General features: G+C 31.8%; 2 protein-coding genes across 2 annotated transcripts; one reads left to right on the top strand and one right to left on the bottom strand.

Moving 5' to 3' along the window:
* Positions 1-20614: 20614 nt before the first annotated feature.
* Positions 20615-24151, top strand: LOC137806493 (protein PLASTID REDOX INSENSITIVE 2, chloroplastic-like). Its single transcript, XM_068606645.1, has 3 exons — positions 20615-20933; positions 21020-21118; positions 23850-24151. The coding sequence occupies exons 1-3, from the start codon at positions 20706-20708 to the stop codon at positions 24039-24041; spliced, it is 519 nt and encodes a 172-aa protein (XP_068462746.1). The 5' UTR covers positions 20615-20705; the 3' UTR covers positions 24042-24151.
* LOC137806494 (uncharacterized) lies at positions 24136-25928 on the bottom strand. The gene is made up of 3 exons (XM_068606646.1): positions 25470-25928; positions 25121-25269; positions 24136-24484 (listed from the first exon to the last, which is right to left on the bottom strand). Exons 1-3 carry the CDS (start codon positions 25729-25731, stop codon positions 24380-24382), a joined length of 516 nt encoding a protein of 171 aa, XP_068462747.1. The 5' UTR covers positions 25732-25928; the 3' UTR covers positions 24136-24379.
* Between the last annotated feature and the right edge of the window lie 71 nt (positions 25929-25999).

Below are 25999 nucleotides of genomic sequence, written 5' to 3'. Positions count from 1 at the left end.
CGTTTCTTTCTATGTTCATTCTCTTCTAGTATTATTCTTGAATTAATAATGTGATTCACCTCACGGCTCTCTGACCCACAAACTAATTCTAACATGAAAGTTACATACATTACAACCATATGCATCTATATGTACAATTACAATTATTCATATTTACTTGTCTTGAAAACTATTGGGCATTGCTATCTCATGCCACATGACTCTTATTTAAGATAGTTGTAGTTATGCCATTTGTTCTTATTACTGAATGTAAAGAAACTACAAGACCCTGTCTGGAATCTAGTGAGGCAAAACTCTGAACCGGGTGGACTCGTCGGTCCCGCTGGCTCTAAAGATGACCAATAACTGATTATGACTCCTCAATTAGCAAGTGCCTGCTCGTGACTGTTTACAGACTGTGCTGTGGTATTATATATATGTATGTATATATATATATATATATATATATATTTATATCTAAGTATCTACACTTTCGTTTGTTTGGTCTGGTTTGGTTTCACAAAGTTAACAATTAAGGTTTTTTATTTTCATGTTTTAAGGTTTTTTATTTTCATGTTTTAAACATGATTTCTTGCTTACTAGGATATATACCTAAGCATATAGTGTTCGTTTGGAAACGTAGTAATGGTTGAGATAATCATGATAATATAACCTGAAAACTACTCTTTAGTACGATAGATAATCATGGAAGGACAACATAGTTTTTCCATATTTCTGTCACTACATATTTATGAACAAATATTAAATCATTTTTGGTTATGTGGAAGATGGGTAGCAACACCAACGGAGGTAGCTTTTCTACCAATAGGAAGAACCTCCGCACCTTAAAAAAGTAATTGCACTGCACAATTTCCAGTGAAGGAGAGCTTGTCATTTAGTCCCATTACCCCGACATGAGGTATATATTATTTTTGCATACATTAACATTAACACACTACAAAGGCTTTTCCCCCCGTAGTGTCTATGTAGAAAAGTAACCATGCATGTTAATTATGCAACCTATTTATCATATCATCCGTACGTTTGCATGACAACTATATAAGTATTTATTGGATGAGCATCCCATTCTCACATCACATCCATACACTGCTGTCTAGACCCATCCATGTTCATCAAACTCTCTGCATTGATGGACCATAGTGAAGAAAATTATGGCAACTTAGTGACAATCTTAGCGCATTACTTCTTTCTCCCATTGCTCTTGGAAGTTTTCTCTGCATAATTGATGGAGCCATGAAACGACAGATTTTCCTCTCTATTTGAATTATTATCATATGCCTTTTACATGGTGTATATAAAATTCATCCATCAAGTAAAATATGTATTGTCAAGAGCGTAATGCTCACTTTCCCATGTAGCATACTATTCTCTGCTTTATATCGTATAGTTCCAAATGTGGATCCCTCAACCCAACGTGTCTTTCTCCACTTGTCATTTTATTAAGACGTGCTTATTAATTAAAGCTGGTTGCTGCTTCCATCAATCAATTAATGCACTAATATTTCATTACCTCCTGACCGACACCGTGGGATGGGATTGGGATCAATTCAATTTATAATTTTAGTTATTTTATTCTTATAACCCTTCTATAATTAATGCTTTTGTTTCTTTTATCGCGTTATTGTTCATTTATTTCACATTTTTCTCTTTTCTTTCTTTATCTTATTTTTCTAAATGCAAATGAAATAAACAAACAATTGTTATGGCGATCATCGACACCTACATTTAATAAATATATTGTTTACTCCAAGTTGGGGCAAAAGTTTTGGATATCAATCAAAAGCTTGGTTTTGAATTATAAGATTAATGGGACAGGTTTTAGGACAGACACTGGGTTGGAAGGACAATAATGCTGTAATATAAATTTGATCATCAGACACAAAACTGGTCTCTTCCTAATCCCTTTTATAAAAGAAAGGCACATAAGCCAAGTTTGTATGCATGTACAGCTAACAAACCCAGCACTGGATCGACCACAAAAGAGGATATACTTAAAGCTCTATTTTTTTCCTCACAGACTACACACAGAATAGTATTATTTATTGATAACAGTTCGGTTAAAGGGTGAGCATTTTGTTTATATGAATAAATGGTGGCTAAAATTAATAAATATCCGGAGATTGGGGCATGAGGGCAGACGTGACGCCATCCCATTGGGCATAAAAAGTTAAGAATTAAATGAGAATTTTGGAATTTTGTGGTGCCATTTGGTGTCCAGCAATATCCTAAATCATGAGGTTGAAATGGTAGTACACATGGGAGTTTGGGGTACTTGATGGATTCATGAATTTGTATTGCCTATAATTCACTTATTATTATGGCATGTATGACTGCAGTAATTATATGATTCACTAAATGGTTCTTCAAGTTAAACTGTAACCAGGCACTATGCAAACCTATTAGAGGGTGCCATGTGCACTCTCGCAGCAAAGGGGACCAACCAGGCACTAAGCTGCCTTTATTTTTTGTCTTAAATGTGTACGAAGGTTCCTTTTCATTTCTTGCTTTCCCTATCTTGCACTAAAGAATAACCTTCCCCCACGAAGTTCCTTTATTTGTAAACAAAATAACCTTTAAAGCATCAAGAGTGAGGAATCCTAAGTATATAACCAAAAAGCCAAAGATACTTTCCCTCGCAATAAAATGATAGGGCTTTGGGGGGTGTTTTCTGTGGGATGTAGAATCTAGCTCTTTATCCTCTCTTTTTGTAAGGGAATTTGGAATTTCCCACTTTTGGTGTCTATATGACAAGGATAGAGAGAAGACCAGCCCCCTTAGAAAATTCATATTTTTTTGGCCTTCAAATTTATCATTTTCTCGTGGGCCTGCTCTTAAAAGTTTCATAGCGGCCCCTTAATGGGTTAAGGGTTCAAAAGTGAGAATGATAATTCTCAGATATGGTTTCTGAGGATTTGATGCTGAATACAAGACACAGCACTACTCTCAAGTCCTTGAGGCACTCATTGTCCCCATTCCATTTCAGATTTTTTATGGAAAGAATAAGAGACAGATAATAAAAGAAAAGCAAACATGAAAAAGCAACAAAAAGTGAAGCCCAGACAACAAAAATGATGCCACCTAAACTTCATATTTATACGTAAAAACTCCTTGTATTTCTCTGTCTGTCCAATAATCAATATCATGCTCACAACTCCCACCCAATGATCGCTTTGATTCTTCCTAATTAAATTAGGTCATAGCACTCATAATTAACAGCTCTCGCATGCACACATACAATCATAGACATATTCATCCATGTCCCCTTTACTGATCATTTTCAAAAGCCAAAAAATCCCCACAAAGCATAATGGAATTAATTAAACACTTGTTACGTACCCCTTAGACGATGTAGTAGCACACTGTTGTTGATTATAAGTGCATTCACAGATTCACACTTTCTCTTAATTTTATTTTTAACTATTTGATACTGTGTAAGCTTTTGATCGTCAACTTACACGCATTTGTCTCTTTGGAAAGCACAAAGAAAAAAGATGTTCAGTTATGGGGTAGATATGAGCTAGTCTCGAGGGGGAGCGTCTAATAACGTGGATGTCGTGGTGTTCTTTATTCATGCTTTGTGATAATGCCGACCATGGACCTCTATAGTGACAGAGTGGAGACAAAAGAGTCGTCTTCTTAATCATCAAAACCCTATAGAGCAACCGTGTCCATCTATCACCCCCACCCCACCACCCCTTCAACATTAACTTTGATCATTCAATTACCTATAGATATTCTATTTTCCAATGTAAACAACCTTCCTCTCTTGTCTTAGTCATTAAAAGATGCACCAAGCAATCTTTATGTGAAAGTAGCTAGCATGACATGTCCGAAACTCATCACCTTATTTCACATTCACACAACTCTACACCGTTTCCTCCTTCACTTAATAAAAGACACCCCCCTTAAGAAAAGTGATTGGGTAAGATTTGGTTTGGATGCAAGAAAGTTTAAAGTGTAGGTAAAGTTAAATATGACGTGTTGTTGGGAAAGGAAAAATGAAGTGGTACAAGTTTTACTTTGTGAAGATGCTCGCTTGCATGTATAGTTGAATAGACAGAAGAAGGAGGGGGAGTCTGTTTAGCCGAAAGCATGTTCCAAAATTATGAAGGAATAATAAAGTGTGAAGTAAAAGAGAAGAGTTAAGATATAACAGGTAATTACATAAGATTGGTTTAATTTGCATATATAGTGAATGTTGACGAATGAGATTATGTTGCTTCTTTTGGTCATTATTTAACAGTAGATTAATGTCCTTTCTCTCACACGCTCTTTCTCATCACTGCAATGCTTAGGTAAATGGAACATGAAAGCATCAAATCAGCACTTCATTGACCTACATTGGCAGCCATACGTGGAGGTGGCGATTAATTACAAGAACGTGGGGCAAAACAAAAACAGTAACAGAAACTATGTAAAGTGGTTTCACATCGATGTCACAAAAGAACCCAAGCTCCTTCCCACTAACGAAAAAATAAAAAACCTAACCTCGAGCATTGAACATATATGTCTCTTCATACTTTACAGGTCCATATGCATCTACCTAATAAAGTCTTCTTTACAATCAAGTTTCAAATTGTTTGACCTACAATCTAAAGCATGTTTTAGTAAACAAACACCTTAATAAATAGGGTTTTGCTCACCTGTCTTCTCACTATAGTTGAGGAGTTTAAAATGCTATTAAGCTTTTCTACACATTATATATAGATGTATATATTAATGGTGTTTTTTCATAAAACAAACTTTCTGTTTTGTCTTCTCAACCAGTACTTTTAAACACTGCTTAACATTTATCTAATCAACATAGTTTTTCGACCAAGTCATATATTTTACTGAAATAAGCTAAAAGAATGCTTTAAATATGTTTCTATGTAGAATGAACTGAGAAAATCATATATGATAAAACCATTTTCATAAATTTATGTAAATTTTACAAATGTTAGGAGTTAAATACACAAGTAACACCAATCCCCAGTTTGCAATCGTAAAAAAGAAGTGTTTAGAAAGGAAGAAGAAGAAATGTTTGATTAGTATATTGGCCAAAAAGTTATGCACGTTGTCTGGGTTTTTAATTTTGTGAATTGTAGCACAGTGTTCACATTACTTAATATTTTTATGGAGATTGGAGCTTGGGTTTGTTGCTTTGGAAACTTGAAGAAAAGGAAGAAAAAGTGGTGTAGTAGTAGTGCTTATCTTCATTGGGTTTTGAAATAAATTGAGTGATTGGGTTAATATTTATTGATATTGTGATACATAATAGAATGAGTTTAGAGAATAAGTGTAAAGGAAAAGAAAGCAAGAATCACATTCTGTCATCTTCAACTGCAACATTCCTTTTCCTCATTCTTTTTGGTCGGAAGTGACAACAAGATTACGTTCCCAATTTTTCATCTAATGCAAGATTAAACGTTGCTTTTCCTCCACAATTGCTTCATATTACTTTTCATTTTCTGTTTCATCATCTGCATCCGAAAAGAAAAATGATTAATTAACAACCTTGTTCTACTATATAATCTTTTTACTTTCCTCAAAATTTCAATTTTTATATGAAGTAGACAAAAATATATTTTTTTAATATCATCAATTAGATGTTGTATAATGGAGCAGATTGTCAATATATTATTTCTCTATGAAAAATTAAAACTGTTATTGACCACAACAAGAAAATCATTAAATATAAACTAATTTTAGAGACAAAAAATAATTAGTTGTTATAGTGATTAAATTAGAAACTATTTTAGAGACTAAAAAAGTTATTGGTTTATAAATTAGTTTATATTATATTGATAAATAGATTCTAAATTTGGTAGCAAAATCCTTGGTAGCTAATTAGATACCAATTTAAAAACTATTTATCAATAATATAAACTAATTTAGAAATCAATATTTTTTTAGGCTTTAAAATGGTTTCTAATTTAGTAATTATAGCAACTAATTAATTATTTTTTATTTATAAAATTAGTTTTTATTTAATGATTTTTTTGTAATAAACTATTATTTGACAACTAGATAAAAGCTGTAATTTTATCGAGATGATGCAATACAATTTCAAAATTCTTCATTTTCTAATGAGGTTTATATTCTAATAAAAGATTTTTTTAGTTATATTCTAATATTGGTTGTCACCATATCAATACTTTATCGAAAATCTTTTCTTTTCTTTTATCATGTGCTATCCAGTTGAGTCAGCCCTATTAAGAAGTTTTTAGTTCTTTTAGCACCCTTACATTTTTTAGAATATCCAAATTATTCTTGATAATTTTGGGTGATTCTAGAATAGAGGGTGTTCCATAAGCAAAAGATATTTTCGAAATAAGAAATCTAGAACACAAGAAATCATTCCAAAATATCATTTCAAGAAGACATTTTTTGACTTCCGAATGGTAAATCCGAAATTCATAAAATGTGTTCTGAAAAGTTTGTTCTAAAAACATTTTAGAAAGAGTAATTCGGAAGTCATTTTTAAAAGGGATAAAACAATTTTTTTCTGAAAATGATGAGTTGCAGGGAGAAATTTGTTTGGGTGCAGGAAGAAAGATCCCAAACTCACATTCAACACTTTAGTCAGTATTCGGCACTTTAATTGAAGCTTCATTTAGATAAATAAATTCAAATTTCTCGTTGTTTTTAGATAAAATAGTTTAGTTTTCATCATATTCAAACTTCATTTTAACCCCCTATAAAATTTTAATCTTTTTTATATTCACTTAAAGTTGAATCCCTTTCTCAAAACATTGTAGTTTTTGTATCCCAGTTTCGAGATAATAATGGAAAAAAGGACTGGTTCTAGGTGACTAAATAATTTTCATAAATTACAATAGTATATGGATTTCGTTTTTGGTATTTTATACTATGATTAGTTCACGTTAATGTGCCAACTTTTATTGGTGAGTACATCCTACATTCAAAATTCCTTTTCTTCTTTATATTTTCGATTGTGATAGTTACATGAGCCTATATGAACTACTTATTCTTAGAGCCCAAATGCAATGGATATGGATTTTATGAAGATTTTGACAAAATTTTAAAATTCCAAAAATACTCTTTATTTTGAAAATGAAAATCTAGAATTGAAAATAATACATTCTGGAAAAGTATATCCGGAAGAATTTTTTGTATTTGGAAATAAAAATCCAGAAACAAAAATCAAAAGCCCATTTTGGATAAGAGAATCCGCAATAAAAAAATAATACATTAAGTGCATTTTCGTCTTTTCCACTAGAATTGGGTGCAGTGATGTGGTGCAGGAAGCAATTGCCTCATAGGTTTTAATAGTTCAAAAATCACATTGAAGGATATTGATTCCTGAAAAAAAATAGAAAGGAGCCCTACAATTTTTATTTTGGCCTTTTCTTCCTCCACTCCCATAATTTCTAATTGCTCCCATAATGTTTAAAATGACTATCTTATTCTTTATAAAAGTGACTTGGATACTTAATATGGAAATCTTACAGAACACGATTTTCAAAATTGAATTTCTGAAACAAGATTTTCATAATAGAATTATATTTCAAAACACATTAAATGATTTTTTTTAGAAACAATTTATAAAACAAAATTTTCAAAACATACATAATCCTTTTGAAACAAACTTTTCATGAAATCATTTCAAAATATCCTTTTAGAAAAAAACTCAAAAACAACATTTCTAGAATATAAATAATAGTTTTCAATTTAAGGAATACCTTACTTATTTTAATAATATAATTCGTTATGCTGTCAAAAGTAGGGGAAAGTGTCTGATTCTTTTCCCACTAAGTTATTCGCTCGTGGGCTACCCTCTTAGCCCGTTCTAAGCTTAGATCAATACCTAATGATACATGTTCCGTCAATTTAATTTTCTCGGCTCTCTCTATCTTTTTTCTTTAAAGTTATTATGTAACTTGACATCTCAGCTAAATTGACACCTAAAATAATAACAATAATTTGTAACCACATGAAAAATATATTATTGAAAAAAAAAATAAAGAAAATACAAGAAAATATGAGGGGATTAGACAAAAATCCGTATTAACAAAAACAGTACATACGTAATCTATACCTATTAATAAAGAACCCTAAAAGACTAGATGGAAGTCTATTATACCAATGAAAATACTCTCTATAAATAAAACTTAAGTTAGCTAATTTATCACTTCGACCTCTACATGAATGCAGTGCCATAGAGATTAAATTATACATTTTATTATTGAACTTTTGCACTTTTATAAATTTTACCATTCAATTTTTAATTTTTTGAATATTGTTATAGAGTTTTCAATTTTTCAAATTTTTGCAACTGAATTTTCAAATTTTACTTTTCTACCATTTAAATGTTAATTTACTAACGATATAATAATACAATTGAAAAATAAGTTAAAATTTAGAACATTTAGACCTTATACTTTTATCTATAATCATGTCTAATTTACCTAATTTAATTTTTAATATTTTATTTAGACTGATTTTCAGATAGCGGTAAAAACATCTTTCACATCCATAAAAAGTTATATTATAATTTTTTTTTTTACATAAATATCTATTTTAAAATAAAAAATGCAATACAAATATTTAATAATAATTGTGAGAATTTTGTCCCACACTATTGTGTCTACAAAGTTTCTTAGTTTTGGAAAATTAGATATATGTATATTATGGGTCTGTGCTGAATAAATTTTTCATAAACATTTTTACGGGAAAAATAAGAAGAAAAAAATAAATTAAAATTCTTCACAAGTTAAAAGTAATTTATGTAAAAAATTAGCAAGAAAAGTTCAAAAAAGTTATTTGAGAAAATTCTGATAAATTAGACCATATATAAACTAATTTTAAATTACAAAAAAATCTATTTTTGAAAAATATTTATGAAAAGACCTTTCCAAATATACCTCATTTATTTTATTATGATACTATACAGATACTCCTAATATAATTTATATTCACTTTATTATTGTTATCATTTTTATCTGTCATTATTCTTTACCTTAGGACGATACTAACATTTTTCTATAGACCTCAAACGAATTTTAATGAGGTTGTTTTAAGTTTAATGATATTTTCTTTTCGAATATTTTTTTGTAATAAAATAACTATATTTTTTTTATTGAATAGAAAAATATTATAAGAAACATCCTTGAACTAACAACAGCAAAAAAAAAAAACCTAAAAGATGAATCGAAAGCAAAACAACAAAAATTCTAAAAAGAAGAAAAAGAAAAGGAAAACGTAATTATGAACTGGCGAATGTATTAGTTGAAGGTTTTATTTAATAGGATCATAATAAAATAATAAAATAAAATATTCGTCCTTAAATAAAAATTTGTGTTGTAAATAGTCATTATCTATATATATATTTATTAAGATTAAGATTATTTTTAAATATGCATTAAATTAAACTCTTCTTTATTCTAAAGGTGACCGTTGATAGTTTAATACTTTAACCTGATCATATCTTTCATTTAATGATATTGTTCATCATCTTCTTCTTGTTAGACGTTGAATGTAGAAACTTCTGCTTTGATCCAATTTTGCACGTTTTGAGCGTGTAGAAAATTTGGAAATGTTTCCTTTTAATTCTTAATGTAAAAGTTGAAACTAATTTTTTTCAAATGATTTTTCATTTACCTCTACAACGTTGTTCTCTTTAAATGTAGTAGATGCTGAGTTAGTAAATGTTTCATTTCTTATATGATCTTTGTGTCTCCATCACATATTCTTTCTATTAAATAGTTTCCTTATGTAACAACACTTTTCTTTAAAAGCAAAAACAAAACCTTCCCCGTGTCATTTTCTCTCTCTTTCTCTCTCTCTCTCCCTCCATATTCTCTTCTCTCCCTCTCTCTTAATTTTCTCTCCCAATCTTCATCTATTTTAGAATCTGATCGGACTACGTTGTAGTAGAGGAGTTAAGGAACATTTCTACCCGATCAGATTTTCAAATAGAATAAGTTCATTTTTGCTCTAAAGTTCCTTTGTTCTCTATTTTTCTTTAGGATTTAGTCATCAATCTTGGTGGGGTCAGTTGAGAAGTTTAATCCTCTCAACTTATTCTATTATATACTGAATTTTTGTTATGTTTGGATAACTTGCATTAGGCCCGTAAATCTTGAAGCTTATCCAGACTGTGGGGAATAATATTTTAAAAGTTGCTTGGAAAGCAAGCAATTGAGGTAAGGGAAGCTAAATTTAATTTTTAATAGCACCCTAGGATAGAAGATCTGAATGCGGAAGGAACGTGGTCCCAATATTGAATTTCTCTTGCAGGGGTGTTATTTGTTATATATATATTGTGTGTTTGTTCATATATTATTTAAAATTTATAAATATTATATTTTGATAGTTTGAGATTTAAATATTGTTTTTGACGTTGGAAAAGTTCTGGAATGACATGAATTTTTAAATGTTATGTTATTGAATGATATGTATTATATACGAATGATGTAAATTGTATGAAATTGATGTCATACATTTGGGATAATGTATGAGTTGTTGTTTGATGGTACGTTAAGTATGAAAAGACTATGTTTAACGGAGATCCTCTGGCTTCACTAATGATCTAAGTCATGTAGACTAAAATATTAGGTGGTGAGAAGCTGAGAGGGAGTTCATACACACCGGGTCCCACTGTAGACACTCGGTATTGGATGTTTGAACTTACCCTGATCCTTTCTATTGGATTCGTTGGTAATCTTTGGGTCAGGTGTTAGTCTCTGGTAGGAGCATACTTAATGAGTCTTCCAGAAGACGAAGTGGGATTGAAATGAAATCCAATGATTATGATTGAAAATAGATCCATGTGTGGTCTATATGAATGATGGAATTGGTATTGAAATTTTACATGAAATCATTTAAAGAAATGTTTATAAATTATTAGTCTAAATTGGTTCTATTTCCATGAATTATGTTGTGGATTTTCTTTGCACTAGCTTACTCTTGCTTTTCATGTTGTGTTTGAACTGCGATGACTGTACTATGTACACGAGCAGATAACCATATAGGTGCAGGAGAGCCTTAAAGGTTTCAGAGTTTTATTTTGAGTTATGGATATGTAAATATTCGTATTTCTATGAATCCTAATCATGTATTAGGAATGTTTTGAAAAACTCCAAGTTTGTATAGAAACTTGTAGAACTTTTATTGTAATAGTTATAAGTAAATTATGGGGTGTTACATTTAATGGTATCAGAGCGGTTCATCCTTAGGATAACCTGAGGGTAGTGGGTTTATTCTATTTCTCCTGCGTGTGGATTTTTGTTTACGGCTAGCCTCAAGACTTAGTTAAAAGTTTCTAATAAGATGTTTGACAAAGTTGTTTTTCTTGAAATCTTGTTTTTTTTTTCAAGTCAAGTTAATTGTTATGAATAAAGATGAAAGTATTAAGAATGAAAAAAATCTTGATAGAGTGGTGAGGGTGCACACTCATGACTAGATCAAGATTATTTTCTATCTTAATTCTAAGTAGCTAAAGTACATTTTAGAGATAAGCCTTGATTGGTTTTGTATCTATTTTGTGTGATTATTTATTTTAAGTTAATTTGTCTTAAAGAAGTAGTTGAGAATTTTTAGTAATTTATAACCTAATCTTTATGAGATAAGTTAACTTATTTTTGGCACGTAGACCACCTACTCCTCCTCCACCAGTAGATATGCCCAACTTAGCTCGGGCAATAGAGATGATGGCAACAGCCTTACAACAACAGAGTGCTACTATGGCACAACAGCATCAGGTCGCCCTTCATCAATTAGAAACTACTAGATTAGCAGCTGAAGCATCTCAACTTCATCAACAACCCCATACCTTTAGTCTGGAGGATTTTCTAAGACACAATCCACCCAAATTTAATGGCAAGGTAAATCCAGATGGAGCAGACCAGTGGGTGAGAGACATAGAAAGAATCTTTGAAACTACTCAATGCCCTGAAGAGAGAAAGTTATCTTATGTCATCTATATGCTTATTGAAGAAGTTGAGTTTTTGTGGATAAGCATGAAGCAAATGATGGAAGACAAAGGAGAAGATGCCACTTGGGAGAACTTCAAAGTAAGATTCCCGGAGGAGTATTTTCCTGATAGTGCCAGGTATGCAAAAGAAATTGAATTCATACAGTTGGAACAAGAAAATCTTTTAGTTACTGAATATGCTACTAGGTTCAAACACCTAGCTAGATTTTACACCCATACCATGACTGAGGCTAGGAGATGTAGAAAATTTGAGTTTGGGTTGAAGCAAGAGCTTAAAGAAGTGGTGATTCCTATGTCCATTAGAGATTTTCCTACTCTAGTGGAGAAAGCAAAAGTAGTGGAGAGTTTGAAAAATAGTAGCAGACTTGCTAAGCCTCAAGTGGGAGGACCTTCTAAAAGCATGCCTAAATATGAAGATAGAAAGAAACCTTATTTCAGACCTCAATCTTATAGCAACGGAAGACCCAATTCTCAATCACCACCTAGTTTCAAATGTTTTAGATGTGGTGGGCCACATGTTGTTAGATTTTGCCCTCATTCAGTGCCAAACGTTACATGTGATAGATGCCATAGATATGGTCATGCTACGAAGGACTGTGGTGCTAGACTTTTAGTCCCAAATATTACTGGAGTGCAACAGAATAATAATCATAAACCCAAAGCTACTAGTAGAGTTTTTGCCATTAGTGGAGCTAAAGCTTTGCAGTCTGATAGCCTTGTTAGAGGTATTTGTTCTATCCTTGGAACACAATTATCTATATTGTTTGATTCTGGGGCAACCCATTCTTTTATATCTTTTGATTGTGCTAAGATACTTAAGTTGTCAGTCCGAGAGTTAGAATTTGAGTTGGTGGTATCTACACCAATATAAGTTATTATAGTAACTTCTTCCATGTATGTTGAGTGTCCAGTAACTATAGATGGACAAAGATTCAAGATCAACATGATTTGTATATCTCTAAAAGATTTGGAGTTTATATTGGGAATAAATTGGTTGTTTACTAATCATATCTTTATAGATTGTGGTCGGAAGAAGTTAATTTTCCCTAAATTAGAAGGAATGCAGGTTATCTCAACTCAACAGTTTGAAAGAGAGATATAAGAAGGTGCAAAATGTTTAATGCTTTTGGCTTGTTCTATAGTTACAGATAAAGTACAAAAAGATATGTTTGTAGTTCAGGAGTTTATGGATGTATTTTCTGAAGAGATTCTTGGACTTCCACCAAAGAGAGAGATAGAGTTTGCAATTGACTTGATTCCTGAAGCAGGCCCAATGTCAATTTCTCCATACCGAATGACACCAGCAGAGTTAGCTGAATTGAAGAAACAACTAGAAGACTTATTGGAGAAGCAATTCATTCGACCTAGTGTTTCTCCATGGGGAGCTCCAGTGCTATTAGTGAAGAAGAAAGATGGTTTTTCACGTCTATGCATATATTATAGACAATTAAACAAGTTAACAATAAAGAATAAATATCCTCTCCCTAGAATTGATGATCTGATGGATGAGTTGCATGGGGCAATTGTCTTTTCTAAGATAGATTTGTGCTCAGGTTATCACCAAATTTTAGTGAAAGCAGAAGATGTTCAGAAGACTGCTTTTAGATCAAGGTATGGTCACTATAAATTTCTGGTTATGCCATTTGGTGTCACTAATGCTCCAACTATCTTCATGGGTTATATGAATCGGATATTCAGACCTTATCTTGATAAGTTTGTGGTAGTGTTCATAGATGATATCTTGATCTATTCTCGTACAAGGGAAGAACATGTAGAACATCTTAGAACTGTCCTGAACATTTTGAGAGAAAAACAGTTATATGCTAAACTTTCAAAATATGACTTCTGGATGTCAGAAATACAATTTTTAGGACATGTCATCTCTGCACAAGGAATATCAGTAGATCCTTCTAAAGTGGAGGTTGTACTTCAGTGAGAACATCTTAAAACTGTTACAAAAATTAGAAGCTTTGTCGGGTTAGAAGGATATTACAGGAGATTTATAGAAGGTTTTTCTAAAATAGTGGTTCCTTTAACCCAATTGACTAGAAAGGATCATCCTTTTGCATGGACTGAACAATGTGAGAGAAGCTTTGAAGAGTTGAAAAGAAGGTTGACTAATGCTCCTGTATTGACAATCCCTGATACCAATCAGTCTTTTGAAGTTTTTTGTGATGCTTCCTATCAGGGATTGTGTTGTGTTCTAATGCAGAATAAGAAAGTTGTTGCCTACGCTTCTCATCAGTTAAAGGTGCATGAAATAAATTATCCAACTTATGATCTAGAATTGGCAGCAATTGTCTTTGCTTTAAAAATATGGAGACATTTTTTTTATGGAGTTAGTTTTGATGTGTTCAGTGATCATAAAAGCTTGAGGTATTTGTTTGATCAGAAGGAGCTTAACATGAGGCAGAGGAGGTGGATTGAATTTTTAAAGGACTATGATTTTCTGCTAATATACCATCCCGGGAAGGAAAATGTTGTTGCAGATGCGTTGAGTCGTAAAAAAATACAAATGTCGTCGCTTATGATTAGAGAGCTAGCATTGATCGAAGATTTCAGGAGTATGAATTTGGAGGTTTCCATGTCTTCAAATTGCATTAGTTGTAATACACTTGTTATAACTAATGAATTTCTGAAGAAGGTGAAGGAGAAGCATTTGGAAGATTCAAAATTGAAGAACTTCATGGGCTTATTAATTACTGACAAAGCTAAAGACTTCTCTTTAGGAGTGGATGGTATTTTGAGATTCAAAAATAGAATATGCATACCAGAGGATAATGAACTAAAGCAAACAGTATTATCAGAAGGTCATAAAAGCAAACTCAGTTTACATCCAAGAATGACTAAGATGTATCAAGATCTCAAGAAGTCTTATTGGTGGCATGGCATGAAGAATGATGTAGCTAAGTTTGTAGTTGCTTGCTTGACTTGTCAGAAATCAAAGATTGAACATCAACGACCTGGAGGCATCTTAACTCAGTTAGACATTCCAGTGTGGAAGTGGGACAATATCTCAATGGATTTTGATACCCACTTACCACGTACTTTGCGGAAGCATGACTCTGTTTGGGCCACAGTGGACAGGCTGACAAAGACGATACACTTCCTACCTATAGACTTGAGAATCTCTATGCGGAAGTTGGCCTAGATTTACATAGATGAAATAGTCAGATTGCATGGTGTACCCTCCAGCATAGTTTCAGATAGAGATCCTAGATTCACCTCCAGATTTTGGCAAACACTTCAAGAAGCTTTGGGGACTAAACTCAAACTTAGTTCAGCATAGCATCCTCAGATTGATGGACAATCAGAGAGAACTATCCAGTCCTTAGAGGATTTGCTTAGGACTTATGTGTTAGATCATTTGGGCAATTGGGATGAAATTCTAGCATTGGTAGAGTTCACCTACAATAATAGTTACCAAGCAAGCATAGGAATGGCTCCTTTTGAGGCATTGTACGGAAGAAAGTGCAGAACACCTCTGTGCTGGTTTCAGGATGGTGAGAGTGTGTTAATTGGACCAAAATTAATACAACAAACCAATGAGAAAGTCAAAATGATTCAAGAAAGATTGAAAACATCTCTTAGCAGGCAAAAATCTTATGTAGATAAAAGAAGAAGACCTTTAGAATTCTCTGCGGGTGAGCATGTCTTTTTGAGAGTTACATCGTTCACTGGTGTAGGAAGAGCACTCAAATCCAAGAAATTGACTCCAAAGTTCATAGGACCTTATCAAATTCTCAGGAGAATAGGCCATGTGGCTTACGAAATTGCTTTGCCTCCTCCTTTAGCTAACATTCACAATATTTTCCATGTATCTCTACTAAGAAAGTATGTACCTGATCCCAGCCACATTCTAGAGTCTGATTCCATCCAGGTGAAAGAAAATCTGTCATTTGAAGTGAAGTCAATCTAAATTTTTACAAGTGAAACAATTTCGTGGAAGAAGTATTCCCATGGTGAAAGTATTGTGGGATCTCATTTCTGGAGATTCCACTTGGGAAATTGAAGAGGAGATACGAGCATCATACCCTAATCTCTTTCTTGGTAAGTTCATTTTCGAGGAAGAAAATTTTTGTAGTTGGAGATAATGTAACAACACTTTTCTTTAAAAGCATAAACAAAACCTTCCCCGTGCCATTTTTTTTTTCTCTCTCTCTCTCTCTCTCCATATTCTCTTCTCTCTCTCTCTCTCTCTCTTAATTTTCTCTCCCAATCTTCATCTATTTTAGAATTTGATCGGACTACGTTGTAGCAGAGGAGTTAAGGAACATTTCTACCCGATCAGATTTTCAAATAGAATAAGTTCATTTTTGCTCTAAAGTTCCTTTGTTCTCTATTTTTCTTTAGGATTTAGTCATCAATCTTGGTGGGGTCAGTTGAGAAGTTTAATCCTCTCAACTTATTCTATTATATACTGAATTTTTGTTTTGTTTGGATAACTTGCATTAGGCCCATAAATCTTGAAGCTTATCCAGACTGTGGGGAATAAAATTTTAAAAGTTGCTTGGAAAGCAAGCAATTGAGGTAAGGGAAGCTAAATTTAATTTTTAATAGCACCCTAGGATAGAAGATCTGAATGCGGAAGGGACGTGGTTCCAATATTGAATTTCTCTTGCAAGGGTGTTATTCGTTATATATATTGTGTGTTTGTTTATATATTATTTAAACTTTATAAATATTATATTTTAATAGTTTGAGAGTTAAATATTGTTTTTGACGTTGGAAAAGTTCTGGAATGACATGAATTTTTAAATGTTATGTTATTGAATGATATGTATTATATACGAATGATGTAAATTGTATGAAATTAATGTCATACATTTGGGATAATGTATGAGTTGTTGTTTGATGGTACGTTATGTATGAAAAGCCTATGTTTAACGAAGATCCTCTGGCTTCATTAATGATCTAAGTCATGTAGACTAAAATATTAGGTGGTGAGAAGCTGAGAGGGAGTTCATACACACCGGGTCCCACTGTAGACACTCGGTATTGGATGTTTGAACTTACCCTGATCCTTTCTATTGGATTCGTTGGTAATCTTTGGGTCAGGTGTTAGTCTCTGGTAGGGGCATACTTAATGAGTCTTCCGGAAGACGAAGTGGGATTGAAATGAAATCCAATGATTATGATTGAAAATAGATCCATGTGTGGTCTATATGAATGATGGAATTGGTATTGAAATTTTACATGAAATCATTTAAAGAAATGTTTATAAATTATTAGTCTAAATTGGTTCTATTTCCATGAATTATGTTGTGGATTTTCTTTGCACTAGCTTACCCTTGCTTTTCATGTTGTGTTTGAACTGCGATGACTGTACTATGTACACGAGTAGATAACCATACAGGTGCAGCCTTATAGGTTTCAGAGTTTTATTTTGTGCTATGGATATGTAAATATTCGTATTTCTTTGAATCCTAATCATGTATTAGGAATGTTTTGAAAAACTCCAAGTTTGTATAGAAACTTGTAGAACTTTTATTGTAATAGTTATAAGTAAATTATGGGGTGTTACATCTTAATTTAATTAATTAGAACGTTTTGACTTAGTCCATTCTAAGCTTGAGTAATTTTTGTCTACACGGTTCATCTTCGTCTTTGTATAAGATGCTTTAAAAGGAAAGTTCTGATATAAGCTTTGAATGCTTCTTCAATGCTTCATTTTGCTTGGAAACCTTTCTCCCTATGTATTTCTTTTCATCTTTTTTTTTTTTTATAGTAGTTGGCTTTGCCTTTAAACTTATTTGTGTGATTCTTACTCTATAATTAATCTTTATTTTCCTGTTAGACGCTCCCAAAGGAAACATTCTATTCATTTTCCTCAACGTCTGATTGTTCCTAAAACACTTTTAGAAACCTTTAGTTAATATTAGTGAAAATATAATTTTCATAATAAAGTATGTGTATCACTGAAAAACACTATCTTGAATTATCGAGTATTTCTATTATCAAATTACAATTAAAAAATATATTACCAAGATTTTCCAGATTAACTCAAATTAAAACATTTAAGCGTAATCAAAATTTAATTTGATTTATATTTTTTTAAATATAATTCGAAAAAATCTTTAATATATAATCAATCATATACTATATTTTTCTAAACCTTTCTAGTTTACAACAATGAATGTTCATAACCTTTCTTATATATTCAAAACCTTTCTTATATATGTAGTATGTGTTGAAATAAGGAAACCTAAGTTCAAGAAATTAAACTTAAAAGGTTTGACGGGGTAAATTGAACTTAGCAGGATTGTTTAACAAAACAACAAATTAAATTTTCAAGCAATATGCATTGTTACAAAAATTAAATCTGTTTAAATTAGAAACCACTGATTACAAATTTTCTAAAGACTTTTCAATATCATCAGAAAAAACATTGAAACAGTCATATCAGAAATACAATTGTTAAAGAATTTCAACTATTATATTGAAAACACAAATTGAACAAAAATAATCAATTTATTAAAAAAAGTTTAGTTGTTTGAAATTATAACATAGCATAAGTAAATCTGATTAAACAATTTAGAACCAGTTTTACTAAAAAAATTGTAAATTTATATGCAATGTTAAGAAACACTATATGTATTGATTTCAATAACTCAGAAGATTCAAATATCACAAAAAGATAATACAGACGAAATTAACAGATTCTTTTTCAAAAATAATCAGTTGAACATATAAGATCAATTTATTATGCAGTAAATTCAAAAGTGGAGAAAGAAAGAGACAAGAAGACATAAATTGTATACTGATTACATCTAGTTTCACCTTACACCAACGTGGTTTCCACTAAAAATACAATTTCTTTTACACAGAAATTACAAACACTGTTCTTGAACACTACAAGAACACAAACCACATCTGTAACACCCTATTACAACACCAAACACATCCAAGAAACACTATCCTGGACAAAAATTCAATACAAACAAACAATACAGTAAGAATGGAACGAATTAACCTGGACTGTAAAACAAGAAACACAAGTAGATCTCTTAATTTCACAACAACAATGAAATATCTTTGACTTCAACAAGATGATGAAATTTTTGCTTCAAAAAACCTCAAAGATTTTTCAAAAACAATTTCTCACAAGATTTTTAAAAACTCTCTCTCAAACTTAAAACTTTGAAAGTGTATGTGTAACCTTTTCCGGGTACAATGCACACTCTTTATTTTTTTATAGAAAATTAACAATGCAAATTTGTTAGAAAGGTGCAGTTTAGTAAAATCAATATGTTGAAAAACTCGAAGAAACCTGTTGAATTTACTTAAAGAAATATAATTTGCATAAAAACTAATTTTTCTCATATTGAAAAAATTCAAACTGAAAAGACTTTTTTATGTAACATATTAAAAGATGGTTTTCATTATATAAAATATATTTCAGAAAATATTAAAAAATTTAAGTATTTTTAATCAATTATCTAAAAAATAACACATTAAAAAGTGTAAATTTCCATAAATCAATTCAAAATTTAATTGAAAAACTTTTTAACCATTTAAAAAATTTGTTCTTGGGTTCATCATTATCTCTTAAAGTAAAAGATAAATCAAAGGCCCAAGACAAAAATAAAAAATAAACTACCTAGACATATATGGCAACAAATCTTCAATAAGACTTTATCAAACATAAATGTGTTACCAATATAAAATTCCAAACATAAATCTTTCTTTTTTTTCTTGTTCATTGAATATTATTTTCTTGCACTAACCAAAGAAAGATAATTTTACAAATTAAGTTTTAGAAAAAAATTCCACAAACGTCACCATATAAAACTATTGTTTGATTGTGCAACATGGATACACCGTAAAAGTTATCAAAAGTTTAAATGCCTGATTCAACAATACATTTTTATATAATTGACCTTGTTTCACAAGGTTAAATTGTTGACTCCATTAAAAAAGAATTCATTCAGGAAAGTATGAATAGACAATGAAATGAAGTACAATTAACAATTAACATCAAATTAATAAAAGAATAATAAAAGCGTAAACTAATAAAAATAAATGAATTCATACTGTAATTCCTAAAATAAATCCATGATTACAAAAAGAACTATTATGTTAAAAGATAATCTTAATAAAACAATTATGATTAAGATATGTTATAATTCTTCGTATAAAAAGAGTTGAATTTTGAGATACATAATTTACACTTTTAACTTTGACATTATTTAATATTTTTATTAAAAAATTATTTTATTATTTTAAATTTATTTATTTTTACTACAATGTTGTGAGGCAACCTATGTAGCACCGACATTGATCCGATACAGATACGTAAAATCTCTAAAATGTAGGACACGGGGACATGAATCTTTATATTATATAATTATGAATTATATAAAGTGACAATAAAGATTTATGTGTACAAGTATATTTTAAATTATTTTTTGGAGCGGAAAGATGTTTTTCATGACTTGTTCACAATGATTTGTTTCTTACTTTTATAATCATAATAACAATTTATACAATAAAGTTTGATTTTTGAAAAAATTAATGTATTTTTCATTTTTAAAATTGTGTTAGAACGTACTAGAATTGTCAGAAATATAAAAAATACTTTTTGAATTGGACACTCAACGAATACTTGTCCTAAAGGTGTCATACAAGTGTCGGACACACTATTTAAAAGGAGTCTGAACTTCATAGGAGACAACCACCAGTGTTGGACTAAGAAGACCAAGAACAGTGTAAAGATTCTCTTAAACTCCATTTTTAGCCCCTCAATTCTGGTGAAAACAAAGTTGCAATGTTGCTTTTCACTTCTTCTCCCTTAAAGATTACTTTCTCTCCTACAAAACCTTTTGCTTCAAATGCTCTTATCTTGCACCACTCTTTCCCACGCCAACTGTCAAACTCTTCTTCGTTGTGCCTCAGATTCAAGCACAAATTCACGAACTCCTTCACTTGCTCTCTCACACATTCACCCATCCACAAGTACGTGTACCCTGACCCAATTCCCGAATTTGCAGAATCCGTGAGTACATGCATTTTGCCGTCTAAATTTGCATATGCTGAAACCTCGTGCTATTTATTGATTCCATTATTTGAGCTATATTGCAGGAGAGCCAGAAGTTCAGAGTTGAACTCTTTCAGAAGCTTTCGGAGGACGTGGACGAGTTTGGGGATGACCTTGATGAGGTCGTAGCCGTTTGCGCTCAGGTCAATGTCGTTTTCCTTTTCAAAAATTTAACTTTATGGCGAAAACGTTTGTGGGTGTTGTTTCGTTCTTGGTTTTATCTAAAGTTTCATCAATTATCTTTGGTGTAAAAGAAAGAATGAAAAGAGTAAATAAAATAACTCATTGGAATGTTTAGAAGCAATTGCTAGTTTTTACGACCTCAAATAATGCAATGATTCTCTTATGCCCTGTTTGGATATTACTCCGATTTGTTGATTGTACTTGAGTGCTAGGTGTTCGGGAAAACGATTGAACCGAAATACTATTGAAGCTTAATTGTACCCTGGTTAAGTTTCAACTTTGTGAATGAGGTTTTTTGGTTCTGTAATTTAGCATTTCGATGTCATCGTTAGTCTTTTCGATCGATTTTGAACTAATTTTTCTTTGGTGGCATTGAAGCTAACAAATTGTTACAGATATCATATGCTGACGTTATTTAGTATCACCTTTTGGTTCTGCTAATTCTGATATCTCAATCGTGAGGAACCAAAAGTGTAATTAAGTTGTTCAATTATGTGTCTGACAACGTAAGCAAAACCTGTTAAATATTTGATGGAAGACCAAGGTAGAACTAAAACCACACAATTACATTGTCATAAAGATTAAAATTTAAAATTATGTAGCATTAGGACATTTTCTGCAACTTTGTAAGTTTCCTGTTGTCCATTCTTTCCATCAGTTATATGTTTAACTTATACATCAATGATTGGCTCTTTAGATTTTGGTATGATTTGATGGTTGCTTACAGCTCACTAGGTCAAGTCCTGCTGGAATTTATCTAGTCTTTCATCTTCAGACTTCATTGTATTGTAGATGTGATTTCAATTTCAAAAGCAATATATATTTTACTACTCTGATATGTCCTTTTTGATCCAAAAACTTTCAAATCTTCTTTTGTACTCATTCACATTTATCAATTGCACATAATGGATATGAACACCCGTGTGTGTAGACATACACATCAATCAAACTTTTTTCTCTCTCTCTTCTTTTCTTTTCTTCTACTTCTTTTTATCAGCTTCTAGTTTTTTATATGACCTCTTCCTGTTCCTAATTAGATTTTAATTGCATATTGATCACTCTGGATTTCCTTTTTGTTATTCAATAGCTAAAGCAGGTAATGACTATATCTAAGATCATATTAGACTGTCTATTTAAATATATTTTTGTTGGTAATAGTTGACAATTTGAGTTAGGATGTACATGTTTTCTCTAGTGTTTCACATCACTTTTCTCTACAGATTTTAGTAAAAGAAAATAATTCTATCTCTTGTTTATTAATTCTATAACACTTGAAGGAAGTGTTATTAATGCCTTTTCTCTTCATTGCATACAAAATTTCCCCATGAGTAAGAATCCTTTTGCAAAAATATAATAAATAAATACGTAAAATAAACAAATAATACCCTGCATTTTTATCTTTTTCCAGCAAAGAATTGCGCTTTGTTGTCTCTAGAGGTTTGATAATAAACTAATGAAGTTGAAACTTGAAAGATATGCATTAAACTCCCTGATAATACCCTTGTTAATTGCCACATCTAAATTTTAAGAAACATTCCTCTCATTTCATAATTTGGTGGTCACTATTCATATCTCATAAGGAATTTGTTCACCGATCTTTGTTTCAATACTCTATTCCTAGAAGCAATCAGGTCAAATGAATAAAATCAATTTGTTCCAAATTACAAGTGACTTCAATTATAGGGACCTCTTCTTTTGCCTTTTGGAGTTATTAAGTTTTAAGTTAACGCGAAATTATAAATTAAATATTCCTCACTGATTTGTCTAACAAATATTAAGTTAGCTTTACCTGTTTATACGCAATCATCATTTCGTTAATCTGGTTCAAGTCTCTCCAAGTTGGGGTTCTAATATTTTTGGCAGAATTTAAAAAAATATCCACTTGCCAGCATTTGATAGGACTTCAGTGTCAAGGATTTAAGAAATTGATTTAAGCTTGGTCCAATCATAAAATACAGTAAATCCCTTGTGAATGAAACAATACTTGATGCTAAGTTGGTAACAGCATTAACATTCCGAGTTGTGTAAGAATTCAATTGCAGTATCTGATTGAATTTTAGTTAAAAAATTAAATTGAGTTGAACTTAATTGATATTAACAAATTTATTGTAATTTTCAAGATAATTGAAATTTGAGGTTAATTTTGTTTCTAACTGAGTCTAAAACAATGTCATATATTGACAGTGAGCAATGAAAATTGAAAATGGGTTTAAGTCTTTCAACTGAAAGCCAAACACACAATTTAATTATGGATGTATCACTCTTGTGTCAATTTTTATTACCTACTAGTAGTTACGAACCCTGCTTAACTTGATGGAAATTGCTGGAGATTTTTCTGGCCAATTCCCTGTTATTGGTTATCTCAATCAAGATATAAGGGTCAGGATTCCAAAGCCTCCATGAACTTCCAAATTGTAGTTCATTTCTATTAACATCAGATTTGATGTCTGTTAGCAAACATTGGGTTTTTCAGAATCGTAGATCAGGTGTGAGGAAAAGCTTAACAGATGTGAGGTGATATGCTTTGTGTGTGTGCGGGTTTTGCATTGGATATAAAGTCTGACTTAGTTAATAAGGCACTTGCTTCAAGTTACCTGGTGCGTAAATGAGGAAAAGATTGTTTTTTTGTCTTAATTTCTCTTTGAACTTGATTAGTTACAATAATAATGTTGCCTTTTTGTTGGAACACAGATTTTTAGTGAGTTTTTGCACAAGGATTATGGAGGTCCTGGAACATTGTTGGTGGAGCCATTCACGGATATGATGGTTGCTCTAAAGAAGAAGAAATTACCAGGAGCAGCCCTGGCTGCAAGAGCATCACTATTATGGGCACAACAGTATGTTGATAAGGATTGGGATGTTTGGAACTCAACACCAAAATGACTTCTTCTTTACAGCTTTTTACTCTTAAAATGTAAAGATTTCTATTTGCTTGTAACATGTGGATGCTTCAACAAAATAAATAAATCACTTGCAGTAGATTTTGACATTCACCATTTATTTAATTTTCCTCTTCTTCTTGGAGCTATACAATCATGATGTGCCAGGAAAATGGTTATTTAGATGTTGAAGGTGTGATTGGTGATGGAAGAGAATACTGTAGTTGAAACCTTTGTTGAACTTCTTTGCCCATATATCAGGTATTCAACTAGAAGGAGCATAAAAAAAGAGGCAATCAAACAATGCTCTTGAGACACCTTACATGCACAACTTAGCACTACTCAGCTGGTAGACTCTGAGATGCTCTGTAAAGAGGGACGCCATGATTTCAGCTTAAGCACAGCATGCGTGGAATTCATTAGCTTGTATCTGTCTGCCCTAGTTGCCTGAAAATCATTATTCAGTAACATCAGTACTCCTCGACTATAAAGACAGACACACAAAATGAAGACAAAAATTGTAAATAATTAGAATCCTGCTTATGGTTTCTCTTTCTCTTAGTGCTCTTTGTTTCTGAAGAACTGCAGCATATTATTATAACATCCTTCCAATGTTGTGTCATACCAGTAGCAACTTAAGAAGATATAACACTAAGTCTTTATACAAATTTTTTCATGAGTATTTATAAGAGAAAATAAAAAAAATGAGATGAGTTTCTCCAATGTATATACAAAATAATTTGTAGAATCTTTTTGTATTTAGTTTTCTTAAAAAACCAATTTTAACTAGACAGAAAAACTTATTTACTTTTCTCCTATCTCCTTTAAGTATTTCGATAGAATTTATCTAAATAAGGCCTTGGTGCAAAGTGAATTATCAGATCCAAGTATTTATGCATATCAAAATTCTCAATTTTTTCAGAAATGTTGTAAGCTTCAGGTTGCCCTTTTTAGCTATATGACTCTCTACCAAACACAGGGTAAGTCTTCCACAGAATCAGTAGATTGAAAAACTTCGTAATATAGTATTCATCCAAAAAGAGAAAAAAAACAACAACTTGCTGATGAGTAACAGATTCACACCTGATATGTATTTCCTGTGTCCAACATCCCTCCAGTCTCACCATCTGAACTTGCCTTTTCCAGTTGCATTATTTGCATACTCTCCACTGTCTTCACACGAGGCTTATTCATCTTCGCATGTTTCTTCGCCTTCAACGCCTTCACAACCTCTGAAACCCAGAAACAGAAAAACCATTTAGAGCATTAAACTGATTAAACAAACGCATACCCTTCATATAGTACATTGACCACAACATGTGTGTTGGAAACCCAGTCAAAAATCACATCAATTTTGCTAAAAAAAAAACAACTTTTTTAACCATCAACCTCTAGAAACACAGAAGTTACTGCTACTAGCTTCACCCTATACCTTGAGTAGTGACCAGCCTGTAAGCATGGCCAAGAGTTAGAGTGTCATTTGGGCGGAGCAGCTTCACTCGGGTAAAAAGCACTGTCTTCTGGTCCTGATTCTGGCCTTCTGGCACAGCCAATGGTATGATCAAAGAGACATAATAGCCAGGATTAGTCCTCATAACCTCACTTGCACTCACTGGCCAGTACAACCTCTCTATCTTCCCAGATGGATGTTGGATCACAAGAGCTGCAGCATCCACAGCTTGGCAATTCCCCATCTCAATCAACAAAGAACCAAAAGATGAGGAATGACACCTAAAGTGAAGAATGTATGAAGAAGGAGTGTGCACTGATAAAAAACTGAAAAGGGTATTTTTCTGCACAGCTCTATCCCTGCACCTCACAGTGTTTCTCTCCAAAATAGGCTTCCCAAGTCAATTTAAAGGCAAGTTGATATTAATGGGAGGAGGAGCATAAGGAAAATTATTGTGGACTTTGGCCTTAATAATTATTATCGATGTAGTAAAATAATGTGAGACTTAATAT

Source organism: Phaseolus vulgaris, chromosome 3, assembly GCF_000499845.2.
Source record: "Phaseolus vulgaris cultivar G19833 chromosome 3, P. vulgaris v2.0, whole genome shotgun sequence".
Classification (NCBI taxonomy): Eukaryota; Viridiplantae; Streptophyta; class Magnoliopsida; order Fabales; family Fabaceae; genus Phaseolus; species Phaseolus vulgaris.
This window is presented reverse-complemented; position numbering and strand designations above follow the sequence as displayed.

Bases quoted from the DNA above. Each gene is read 5' to 3' on its own strand.
- LOC137806493 (XM_068606645.1), top strand. From the start codon at position 20,706: ATGTTGCTTTTCACTTCTTCTCCCTTAAAGATTACTTTCTCTCCTACA. The intron at 20,934-21,019 runs GTGAGTACATGC...GCTATATTGCAG, and splicing joins TTCCCGAATTTGCAGAATCC to GAGAGCCAGAAGTTCAGAGT. The intron at 21,119-23,849 runs GTCAATGTCGTT...GTTGGAACACAG, and splicing joins TCGTAGCCGTTTGCGCTCAG to ATTTTTAGTGAGTTTTTGCA.
- LOC137806494 (XM_068606646.1), bottom strand. From the start codon at position 25,731: ATGGGGAATTGCCAAGCTGTGGATGCTGCAGCTCTTGTGATCCAACAT. The intron at 25,270-25,469 runs GTATAGGGTGAA...TCTGGGTTTCAG, and splicing joins CAGGCTGGTCACTACTCAAG to AGGTTGTGAAGGCGTTGAAG. The intron at 24,485-25,120 runs GTGTGAATCTGT...AATGATTTTCAG, and splicing joins ACACAGGAAATACATATCAG to GCAACTAGGGCAGACAGATA.